The sequence below is a fragment of the Anser cygnoides genome, chromosome 10 (genome assembly GCF_040182565.1).
Source record: "Anser cygnoides isolate HZ-2024a breed goose chromosome 10, Taihu_goose_T2T_genome, whole genome shotgun sequence".
NCBI classification, from domain to species: domain Eukaryota; kingdom Metazoa; phylum Chordata; class Aves; order Anseriformes; family Anatidae; genus Anser; species Anser cygnoides.
In genome coordinates, this window is record NC_089882.1 from 11,670,651 (window position 1) to 11,683,144 (window position 12,494).

Here is a 12,494-nt window from a genome sequence, read left to right on the forward strand (position 1 = left end):
CTAACAACACAAGCAACTAGTTGGTATGCTATCAAGCTGATCTTATGTGCACTGCAAGTTATTTAAATCTCAGAGGTCCTGTGTCCCCTCTACCTACTAACAGCTACACTTGCTCTTCATACAGTACACACGTTCTTTGTGAATTTCTCCTCTTCCACTGTCTTTGCCATAGTATCACAACAAAAACTATTTGACAAATCTAAGAAAACTACAAGATCATTGCTTGTTAAGATAAAGGTGTGTCACCACAAAAATAATTAATCAAATACAGGCGACATAGAACAGAAAGTCATCATGATCCAAGTGTTCCGACTCTAATGCCCTTCTCTAATAGCCTAATTGGCTTAACAAATACTGCTTAATGTCAGTGCAGCTCCAGCACAAATAAGCGAACTACACTGACCAGAAGGGGAAGACAGTTGTTTGTGCTCAGAGCATACATACACGGTCAGCCTCAAGCCTGTGCTTGCACTCTGCCGTGTCTTGCGCATCCACCACCATTTCGGAGCACGTTACGGTAGAAGTGCAGCAATCAAAGTCAGGAGCCAGAGCAAGGTTTCGGTCCCAAATCTGAGCACACAGCTAGCCGAGAGATGACCGCTGATTATATCAGCGATTCCAATCTGTTTCAGTGCAAAGAAAAAAGAGGTTAGCCTTAGCTCTCCTTCAGTGGCATAGCTGGCCTGCTCGTGTTTGCACTTGAACAGAAAGGAAGACTTAACGTGGGCAGTTACGGGCGAGATGCAGTATAAGCAGCTTTTCCTTTTGCATCTTAGCTATTTACAGTCTCAGATAAAACAGATTGGAGTCACTCTCAAAGTCAGGTACTGTATCTCATGTGACAGACAGTCAGAAGCAACTGTAAAAAAACTAGTTCTACAAAAGAGAGCAACTCAGAAGGAAAATATGGAAGAAGAGAAAACTTGAAGCTCAGCAGAAACAACCAGCAACACTGATAGGGCATAGTGTTTTCTATGCCTCGCATGGATGTTACACAGCTCTGCTTGTCAGGTCAGCCAGAGCTCAGGACTGTGTAATTATAGCTAGCTAGGTAGTGGGATTTAAGAACAGCATCCTACAGCTAAAAAAGGAGGCACATAAAAGCCCATGGCTCTTTGGTTGGGTCACTTCTAATTTCATTACCAATTCCTACTGCCATTACTGATTTGGATGATAAATATAGCATGTTTTTACATAAGATAAAGCTGGAATGAATTGTGCTGTCATTTGATTTGATCTGTATAAAAGAGCAAGAGGAATTTCAATTAGAAACACCAGCATCAAGCGTCACTTCAAGCTGATTCAGAGCTTAATCTCACACATCCACATTTAAATTAGGGCATAAGATCACTTGTGTACGCTAGGCAAAATATGCTGGGTTAATTGTCCCTGGGGCTGCATTAGCAAAGTGCTGCCAGCAGGCTGAGGGAAGTGAGCCTTCCCCTCTACTCAGCCCTGGTAAGGCAGCACCTGTAGGAGTCCTGTGTCCAGTTCTTTGCTCCACAGTACAAGAGAGGCAAGGACATACTGGAGACAGCCCAAAGAAAGGCCACTAAGATGATGAAGGGACTGGAGCACGTCTCCTATCAGAAACGGTTGAGAGATGGCTCTGTTCAGCCTGGAAAAGACAATGCTCAGGGCAGATATTGCCAATGTAGGGAAATACCTGAAAGGAGGATGCAAAGGTGATGGAGCCAGGCTCTTTTCAGTGGTGCCCAGTGACAAGAGGCAATGGGCACAAACCAGAACAAGGAAGGATCTGTTGGAACATCAGGAAACTCTTCCTTAATGTGACAGTGACCGAGCACTGCAACAGGTTACCCAAAGAGGCTGCGGAGTTTCTGTCCTCTGAGATATTCAAAGGCTGCCTGGACATGGTCTTGCCAAGCAGCTCCAGGTGGCCCTACTTGAGTGGGGGGGGGTTCAACCAGATGACCTCCAGGTCTCTTCCAACTTCAACTATTCCATGATTTGGTAGACACCAACAGCTCATTAAAACTAGTACTTTGTTTCTTATTCTACTGAAGCCAAAAAATGTTAATGAGCATCCCCAATCTAGACAAACTTCAATATATTTATCAACCCTCTTACCAGTGTCAGAAAAGGCACCTATTGATTACTCACAATTGCCTCTGCATCCTTCCCCATGTCACCGTTCTCCAGGATTTAGCACTCTATCCTGTAAGCATAATCACCACCGAAGAGATTCACCCTTGCCTGAACAGTATGTGAATGACCTTTCGGAAATTGGCCTTTCTCGAAAGATCAACATTTTAAAGAGCTGGCTCAATTCTTCTCGAAGCCTGATTTTAACAGATATCGAAATTGGTGCTTAATAAAAGACCAAAGACTTGTTATTGTATTTGTGAAATAAAAATGCATTCAAATAACTAGCATCCTCATATCTGGTATGTTCAAAAAAAACTTTTTTGAGGAAATCCTATCAGTATCTTATAGCATTTCATAGCAAAGCCATAAACAACTGAACAAGGTTTTCTAAAAATAAAAATTCTAGATATACTTGCAACTGATGTTATTGGTTTCCAACTTGGAAACAAAAGAAAAACTCGACTCCTATATACAGTTTTATCTATGGTAGTGATAGAAAAGGTGCCACTAGGCACGGGATTTACAGGATTTTATCCTGTAGTGGTAGCTTCAGAATCACAGTGCTGGGCACGGGGATTTCTGCCTTGCTTCTCCTCATCTCCAGGGTGCAGGATCCCCTCTGTACGAGCACAACTGACGCGGCCACTCCTGCCTCCTGCCATCAGGTGCTTCAGCTGGGAGACAACCAAGCAAGAGCCGTAGCCTTTCCCCACCGCCGCAGCAGGGAGCACAGCCGCAGGGAGGACGATAACCAGAGGACTGCTGGCTGGCACGGAGGGATGAGATAGTCTGGTGTACCTCCTGTGCTATCACGGATTCTGCAGAAGCATTACTAACATCACCGGCAATTTTGGGCTTCTATACCACATACTGCTGTATTACCAGCACAATTATCCATCAACGATCCGCAAGTGGATCTTGTTCCACTCAAATATAATTGGGTATGAGCTTCTTTTTAGCAAACAATGTATAAATAAATTTGAGTGGGTTCTAAATATGCATGATTTAATTTTTATTTATTTTTTTAAGGTTAAAACTTCTTATCTGGGCAATGTTCTAGCTGTGATATACAACAAAATGATAAGCAAAAGTAACTCCTGTAGCACATCTCAGCAGAATGCATTTTATAGCTTTTTCCCTTTCAGATTTATGAAAGTAATAATATTAAAGTCAAACATTAACAAAGCTTACTAAAACATAGCACAGCTGTAAAAAGAGTAATCTCCACGTAAGGATGCCTTTTGATAGACGATCTCAGATGAAAACAAAATTAAAAAAGCCAACAACAAAACACACTTCCAGTAATTGCACCCTGTGTACTCTTACAGGAAAAAGATTTTGTGGAAAAGAGGAAGGATGAAGGTAGACAGCTTTGTCCTATTTCCTAAAAAGTAAAATAGAAATAAAAAGTAGAATACAAATAGTAAAAATCATTGCGTTCACCCCATCTCAGGGAAAAATCCACTTTTATGCCCAAGAACACTTCAAGTCCCTGCAGAGGGGCACAATTTATCATTCATCCCATCATAAATATGCCAGTAGAAATAAAAAAAGGTCCCTAGCCAAAGTGAGCTGCAGCAGGTGGCAAGTACTACATGGTTCAGCTTCCAGATGAACTCATTTTTAGTAGCAGAACTTGTGGTATAAAGCTCTTCACAGCCACTGTTACATTCTACTTCAAAACAAATAGCGCACACTGCAAATCTTTTAGCTATGAGCACTTAATAATGTCTACATGTAAAAGCTATAAATAAAACAAGATGCATGACACAACACTTAATAATCAAATAACTTCAGCAGTGAGGAATTATAATGACTCTGCAGGGATATGACAGATGCTTATACAGAGCACAAGAAAAATTGAAGCCCGTACAAATATGTCTGTTTATCATAAAGTTATACAACCTCAAGGGTTAGAATTAAAAACATTATAAAAATTACACCCAGTGATGTTTAATTTCTATATGTCTGATAAACTGAAGTATTTAAAGTAGCATTACCACTCTCAGTAGTAGTAAGTAGTAGTATTTTAAAATAAGAATCCTTGCAGAAGCTTCCCCAAAGGTGCTAAAGGCAGAGCAGTGAATGTTAATCTACGTTAGTGAGCCATCTTTCATAGCTTATCACTGAGAAAGCTTTCAGTCTTACAAATACTTATGAATTTTAATCAGATACACTGATAACATTAAGTGATAAAGAACCGTTACTTTCAAAAAAAAAAAAAAAAAAAGAAAACGCCATCACCTTTGAATTCTCATCCAAGGGCATTGCATGAGACGTCCTTCACACAGACATGCTCTGCATGTCCATGACAACCCAGGACTGACCAGATCCCCACACTACAGCATGTCCTTGCAGAAGCAACTTGTCCTCAATGAGCAGGATTAGCACGAGCGTTGCCAGAGAAATGGCAGCATTTACTGGGGCCTCAGAAGGAAGAAAAAACAACAACAAAAACTACACAAAAAAAAACCAACCATGATCACCAAATATTTGTGTTTTTCTTTTCCTCAAGATCTCTCCTACAGAACACAGTTTTCTGAGAAGGAAGCAGCAAACAATATGCTATCCCAGGGGAGGAAGAGCCAAAATGGAAATGAAGGGCCATGGTGACATCCTGCTTTATAGCAGTCTGTTAATAGACAACCACCATGAACGAGGATCTCGGCACTGCAACCTATCCAAAAATCCAGATGAAAAGCCTACCGAGGAGCTTCCCAACCTTTATCCAAAAGATACACAGTTCATCTCCCCACACAAACCCCATGCACGTGTTTAGAACGCTCTGCAAGAAGAGCAGCAGTACTTTAAGCTTTGCAGTCCTTCACGGCACACCTCTCAGATTCAGTGAAGAACAGAAAGTTACCAATGGAAGAACGTCTTTTTACCAAAACTACCGCTTCACCTCCGGCTTGAAATCCTAATCCTTCTTTAGGCAACAGTTCAGAAAGAAATTTGGTGACAATTGCTCAATGTTGCTGGTAAGGCACCTGACCATGCACCATCTTGGGCTGAACTTCATCAGCATCCAAGGAGGAGTGCTGGGCTCCGGTTCTTGTGAGATGTCCTCAGAGCAAAACCAGCTATCGTGCCAGCTGGAAACCGAGTTCCTGGAGGCTCTGCACCATTCTTGAGGAGAAGTAACATTGTTCTTCAAGCCACCCTCAGAAAGTCAGCAGGAAATAAAGGGAAGGAACAGTAGCTTGAAATTTTTTAGCAAATTCTAACAAAAATAAAAATGATTTTTTTTTTCTTTATCATAAAAGCAGTGCTAAAGAAGGGATATCTGCAGTCCCTCCCACACGCTGTCAAGGAAGGCTTTTTGTAGAGCTGTCTTCCCTCCTGAAGGGAACTTCTAAGTCTATACCAGAGCCAAATGACCACTACTCATCTTCTGCAACTTCTACATAGAAAAGAAATGTCCTTGGTATGGAAAGGGCTAAGAGCAAAACTGCTACTAATATAACGCTGGGCTTTATTATATAGTAATTGATGTATATTTATGAAATGGACCAAATCCTAGCAGTATGAGAACCATAAGACAGGCAATCTTCTATATCTCCTCTGCTTTCTAAGTATCCTATCTGTTAAAGCACACAGAGAACATGATCACCAGAATTTTTTACCTCCTCTAAAAAAAACATACAAATGACCACAAAGCAGCTGATTATCTGTGCAATAGATTTCTGGAGTTTTCTCCTAAAAGTCCCTTTTCCACATCTGTACCTTAAAAACAAAAGGCTTTTTTTTCATTAAAAAAAAGAATCACCTAAGCACACACCCTTTACTAGAATTAACATCTTGGTACAAGAGTCTTTTATGCGTTGGTCTTTTGTCCATGCTCAGGTTTCTGGAATTCCCCGCTACTCACTTTCCTAACCAATGCTGTTACAACTTGCTCTGTCTGTTTCATATTAGTGATACGTAAGTACACTACCAATCTGCCCAGCACTCGAGTGCACGAGGTGCAGAGTGCAGAAGAGGACGCATCACGTATAGTGCAACTGATTGTACCTAAGAAAAGAAATCAAGCCTAAACCTGCATGAATCAAGATGCAAGACTAATATCCCACTAAAAGAGGAACTAGCAAGGCTGTTGGAGCTGTATTTGCCATTGCCTCCTTTCTTCCGCAAAATAAAAAAATTATGATGATCATTCATGAATCGGAAAGCATTACTAAAGCCAGCGAGAAACATTCATAGCTCATCTTGGCTAAGCTTCCAGCCTTGATTTGAATAATGAGCAACTGCTCTTTGTTAAACATTAGTGCTTTTTAATGACTGACTGGTGAATAACTTGAAGTGAGCTTGTTCTGTTGCCTCCTCCTCTTCCCCGCAATCGCCATTGCTCTATTTTAGGTAAGAGGGTACAACTAAAGTTCACTGCCAGCAAAAGGGCAAGATGGGACTCTGCAACACTGACAGAATTTTCATCACTCTAATATTTGCTTATTAAATGAAAATAATAGCACAAAGACATGCTAATATAAAGTGTGATATCTAGTATTGCAATACAAAAAGCTCCTTTGGCTTAACTCTTGAACCAGCTAGAGGAATCTAACTTTAGGCGTTTCATACCATTTTTCTTACAATAACTTTCAACAAGGAAACACAAGCTTGTCAGAAAACAGCAGTTATTTACAAAGGCTAGTCATCCACTTCCTTTATATTTATTTATGCCCTTTTTAGAGGGTAGTACACAGAGAAGGCAGTTTCTATTTGCTCAAAGTTAACAGCAGGATACTAAAAGAGACTAGGTCTAGAATTTAATTCATCTATACAGCTATAGCTGGTCTCAAAAGCTCTTTCAGAAAACTTCAAGTTTCACAGTTAAGTGAAGAGTTACCAGCATGCAACAGATCACAAAAATTAATTAAGTAGTTTAGAGTGGAAAAAAAAGTATTGCTTGCCCTCATCCCCCACATTTTAGGATGTACAGATTACTCAAGAAAAGCAGTTTGATTACGTCAAGTCACTGAAAGCAAATTTGAATAAGAAGCTATCTTTCTCAATGGATTGTAACAAACTCCCTAAAAGATGTTACAAGAATAACAGCAGCGATGATGGCAGAATGTTACAAGTAACGCTACAACTATGCAATGGCAAGATTGCAAGGAGCTTATCTTTTAGAGTTAACGTACGAGTTCCTCCTTCCAAATGTAAATTAATAGACATGCAGCAGTACCCAGTCATGCCTGCACATTTCAGCCAGCTCATCTGTAACGCTACGTTCCTCAGCCAGCCAGCAACTTGAGTCCTCTCACTTTGCACTTCCAGTTCTCTTGCTATCTTAGGTAAGAAAAACAGGTTACATCTACATTTTAGGTAAATTTCTGTTAGTACTGAAGACTGTACTGATGAAACCTTCTTTCAGGCTTCTCTGAGATACAAACGGTGACTTCTTTTAACACAGTGATGTAGTTCGAAGGGCAAGTCCTAGTCTAATCCTGCAATAGAATAAGTACAATTTTGAGAACAAACGATGAAAAGCAAGTCTTCTGTGATAAGAAAGTACAGAGGCAAAAAAAGAAAACCAGAAGAAAAGCATTATATATTTTGTCCAAGTAAGTAAAGAAAAGTGAAATCAGTGTTCCTCACTACTTAGTTTTATCTTCAAAGCTCCCCTGTGCAAACAAGACCACTATAGGCAGAGAAGTTCCATTAGTACTACCGGTGGTTACTCTGAGTAATCCTTCAGATTTCAGTCGGTGAGAGCTGGCTCTGCAAAAGCAAAGACACGTGCAAGTACAGCAGCTGCACAATGGTCGTCTTTCACTTGGTATTTTTTATGTTAAACACGTTCGAGACACCATGGTGCCAAGACCCAACAAAAACTGGAATATTAAGTGCAGAAATATATTCCCCTTAAAATATTATCAACAGGAATGCATCACTGATATTTCACTTTACAACTGATTTAATGTTATTCATGGAGACCAAAGAATGAATAAAACTCTAAGCTTTCTTCTACACCTTCAGAATGCAAGACTTACGCATATATGCTTTTTAAACATATTATGAAGATGTGTATTTATTTCTTTGTATACTAAACTCAAAGGCTTAACTGTTAGACCATAATCTAAAGCTTCTTCCTCCATCTTCCTAAAAATCTAGGGACTAGTTGATTGTAACTAAAACAACTTGGTTATAATTGCTATTAAGCCATATCAGCCAGTCAAATTTCAAAGGAAAAAAAAAAAAGTAGCAGCAATAATTATCAAATTATGAAAGTACCCACTATGCTGCCTAGACTTTTAAATAGAGTAGCTATTCTTTGGGATGAACTTGCATCATACTATTCAATAACACTGTAAAAAGATGTTCTATAGAGAGAGGCTCTTCTAATGTCACAGACAAAGAACAGAGCGAGGACAGCACTACTATGCTTTATTCTCAATAAATTAACAATTATGGAGGAAGTAGGTGAAAGTATTTCTAACAAGTTAAAAGTATTTTCATTTTAAAGGGGACTGTATCTCATGGGGACACTTGCAATAAGCCATGAATCTGAATCACATCTGAGAAGCTGAACTGCCCTTCACAAGAGCCACTATTCTCTCCTTATTCCATCCTCCAAAATTCTTACCATCTGATTTCTGTAATTCAATAAAATTTCCTTGAATTATTTCAGGAAAACATCAAAGACTTATGCCTGACCTGTAAATCAATGTAGGCACTACATACATTCGTTGTGATTGAACTAACACAATAATTCCTCAGGAATTCCACAGGACACATCATCCAAGACCAGAATAAGAAATCATCAGCAAATGATGCTCACAATTAAGAACGGTAGTATGTAATCCGAAACTGGTTTAAATTAACATTAAGCACTTCTGTTGGCAATTAAGAAGACAGTGATTTCAAAGATGGACTTAACTCTTACTCAGTATCACTTCCAAGATCTAATGATGTAAAAGAGCACGCTTCCGTACTTCCTTCTGGGCCCCTTCTGCTCAGACATCCTATTGATGTTTTAAAGATGACATTTAGCAAACCCTTGAATTTGCTTTGAGAAGCGCTGTGCAGAACTGAACAGCATCTTTTTACCTGTTCACTCAGATTCATATGCACCATTTTCCTTCATAACAATAGAGCACACAGAAGAGGATTATTTCACAAGCAGTATATAAGAAGCGTTCTCTTTTGCTCAGGGAGCAGCTGAAAAGCACATGACATTTTCTCCAATATCAAGGTGAAACCCCAGGGAAGAAAAAAAAAATGGAATTTGCACTAAATAATTATCATTAGTTAAAATGTCTGAGTTGCTCAAGTTAGTACATATCTCAATACTGTTTTAGTTCCACTGTTGGTTACGCTTAATATCCCCAAGAAGAAACACAATGTTCTTCTTCTTTTATTTTAATTAACTACCACCCCAACTGAGGAGACCAAATGGAAAGTTAACGGAGCAGCACCCTGCACCTTCGTGCAACTGCCTTAACTGCCCGGGAGGGAAAGCTGCCTCGCTTCCCTCAGGTTTGTCCCTCACAAATGGAAAGCCATTTCTGTGGCTTTCATTTCAGGGCCTTAAGGCATCCATTCAGAGCTTGCCTGTTACAACGGGAAGTGTCACGGTCAAGGACATTTCGTGAGAATACGTACCCATCCTTGGTTACATTCTCAGCCTGGTTTTTGAAGTTGTCACTTTGATTCGTGTAACTGCAAAATTGACAGGTCGATAGAGTTGGGAACAGACTCAAACACAAAGGCTCTGAGGAAAGCTTCGTATGCGTCAACGCTGCCACAGCCCAACAGCCAAAGACTTCTGAAGGTTTTTTTTTTCCCTCCACTGTCATCATCACCTTTCCACACGTTCCTTACACCCCTCTCTGCGGAACAGCCACATCCAGATGTCTTCTTGCTCATATACACAAAAAGGACACAGAACAGAGATGAAACTCCAGGAGGTCCAGAGAATAAACATAAACCTGGAAGTAATTTCTTAAGCGCCACAAAAGAATGCAAGTCTTTTTTGTGGTCTAGTTAGTGTCGCTGACTCCACTGATGTTGTGCCACTATGGCAGAAAGGGGACCACTGGTACCACTATGGCTACACGAAGACATTTGCCACGCTGTTAACTCCAACAGCCCAGAGCTTACTCTGATTTTAAGTTATTTTTCTCTTTTATTACCACTTGCACTCAAAACATATGAAAAAACACAACTTATCCAAAATGTTCCCTAACTCTTAGCATGCAGACGCAGTCTAGTGAGATACTCAGATTTAGTATTATGCTGGAAGTAGAAACATGAAGACAACCACATTACTTGTGCAGACATCTTTCATACAGCCAACATACATAACTAGGTTACTTATTTAAATTAGCTTTAAATTTTCTTAACGTAGTATTTTACAGAAGTACCAATTTCATCATTATATTTAGAAATGCCCATGGAAGCATTCTTAAAACATCCATTTGACCTATCTTTGCAACTTGAAGCTGATAGTGTTGGCCCAGGAAAACAAAATGAAATTAATTGAATCTTTCCTAAGTTGTCCAGGATGAAAAAATGCATGGTATTAGAGCCTGTCCAGTGGGATTATCTGTGACTTTTTCAGTTTGTGTGTTTTATCTATCTTTAGAAATGATCCTTTAAATACTGAGCAGTCTGTAAGTACACAGGATCTGGTCTCCCATAACAATATAGAAGTATTTTCCTGTAAAGTTCACAGAGGGCAGAGATATCAGAACCTCCAACTTCATCATTTTCTAGTTAACAAGGTCTTCCATGACAACAGTTATGACAGAAGTCTGAAAGAACACATAGCCTTGGTTGATCATCCCACACTCTGTTAAACACTGTGGAAATTGTTTCCTTGACCCTACAGAGAGGCTCTTGCCTGCTGTTAACTAGAACACGGGACTATTCCTTCCCCAGGTCGTTGGAACAGCGTGTTTTCGCAGATAAGGAGCAAGCCAGCACCCACTGACAGTGCCACCTGCCTCCAGGGCTCTGACCAGCACAAGTGACACCGGGCGGTTTTGTTAGTTTTCCCTCTAAGACAGAAAGATGACAAGCAGAAACTTGAACCAAAGGAACCACTTTTCAGCTTTGGACAGCCTCACCACGTAAGGCTGTATTTGAGAGCTGTTTAGCACCATAAAGTTTACAGATTTCCATCTGAAAACATTTAACTCCAGAGGACTGCTTCAGCTGCAGTTGCCAACATTCTCCAGGAAAACATTACACTCACTTCCCAGGAGAAGACCTTTCAAAGCCTACAACAAGCTAAGCTGATCGTGGAATAAAGTTGCCTTCAATGACATTAAAAATAAATAAATAAAACACAGAAACCTTTGTTCGCGTTATAGGTCGAGGGCATAAGACCTTCACTTGAAGTTTAGGGAAAGCACACCTTATCCCCTCTTCCCCTCTAAGTTACCTTCTAACAAGGAGAGGCTATTCGGAGAGCGTTCAGGAACCGCGCTCCCAAATCCTGGGGGCGCCAAGAGGTACCGCTCACCGACACCTCAGGTAACTTCTCGCACCGAGGCTCAGGCAGAGCCCGAACTGCGCGCAGGGCGCGTGGCAGAGCGCAGTGCGTGTGGAGGGAGCGAAAATGGAAGTACCACGGGAGGCGAGGCAAGGCCCGCGGGGAGGCACCTCCGCTACCTGATGGAGCTACAGCCGGGAGCAGCGGGCGGCCGGCTTGGAATTTCGGCTGTCCGGCAAGGTGCGAGGTTATTCCAGCGCCCCACGACAGCGCCCTGAAGCACAACGAGGAGCCCGCTCCGTCCCCAGCCGCCGAGGGCACGCTCACCGCGGCGGCCGAGCGGCAGCGACACCCGACAGTCGCGACAGAGCTCGCCCGTCGCCTCACCGCACCGGCACGGGGTTCGCTCACCGGGAAGGGCCGCGCCGGTTACCGGGCGGTGCGTTGGGAGGGGACGGGGGGGACGGGGGGGGGAAGGACGGGGACACCTCCCCGAGGGGCTTACGCTCGAAGTCGGAGTCGTCGTCGTCGTCGCCGCGGTCGGGCTCCTCCTCGCCGTTGGACTCGGTCTGCATGGGCTCCCCGTCGAAGCTGACCACCCTGCGGCCGCCGCCGGCCGCCTCCCGCTCGCGGGCATCCCGCAGGCGGGTGAAGTACTCGGCGGCGAAACCGACCAGGTCGGCCGGCCGGTGCCGCAGCACCTCCACGGTGTAACCCTGCAGCAGCTCGGTCAGGCCCGGCGGGATCTCGATGCTCATGGTGCCGGCGGCGGGGGGAGGAGGAAGAGGAGGAGGAGGACGACGAGGAGGAGGAGAAGGCCGCCGCCCCGCAGCCGGTTGTGACGGTGGCGGGCTCGGGGCCTCCCTCGGCGGGCGCCGCCTGACTCCCGCCGCTCCGGTCACACACACACGGGGGGGGCCGGGCCGCGGCGGCAGCTCCCCGGGCT

General features: G+C 42.6%; 1 protein-coding gene across 1 annotated transcript in view; it reads right to left on the reverse strand.

Moving 5' to 3' along the window:
- The window catches only part of PRKAR2A (protein kinase cAMP-dependent type II regulatory subunit alpha), a 56,076-nt gene extending 43,770 nt beyond the window's left edge, over nt 1–12,306 (reverse strand). Inside the window, exon 1 of the mRNA XM_048072299.2 lies at nt 12,054–12,306. Within this exon, the coding sequence (XP_047928256.1) occupies nt 12,054–12,306 (253 nt within the window). The remainder of the gene's footprint in view (nt 1–12,053) is intronic.
- Between the last annotated feature and the right edge of the window lie 188 nt (nt 12,307–12,494).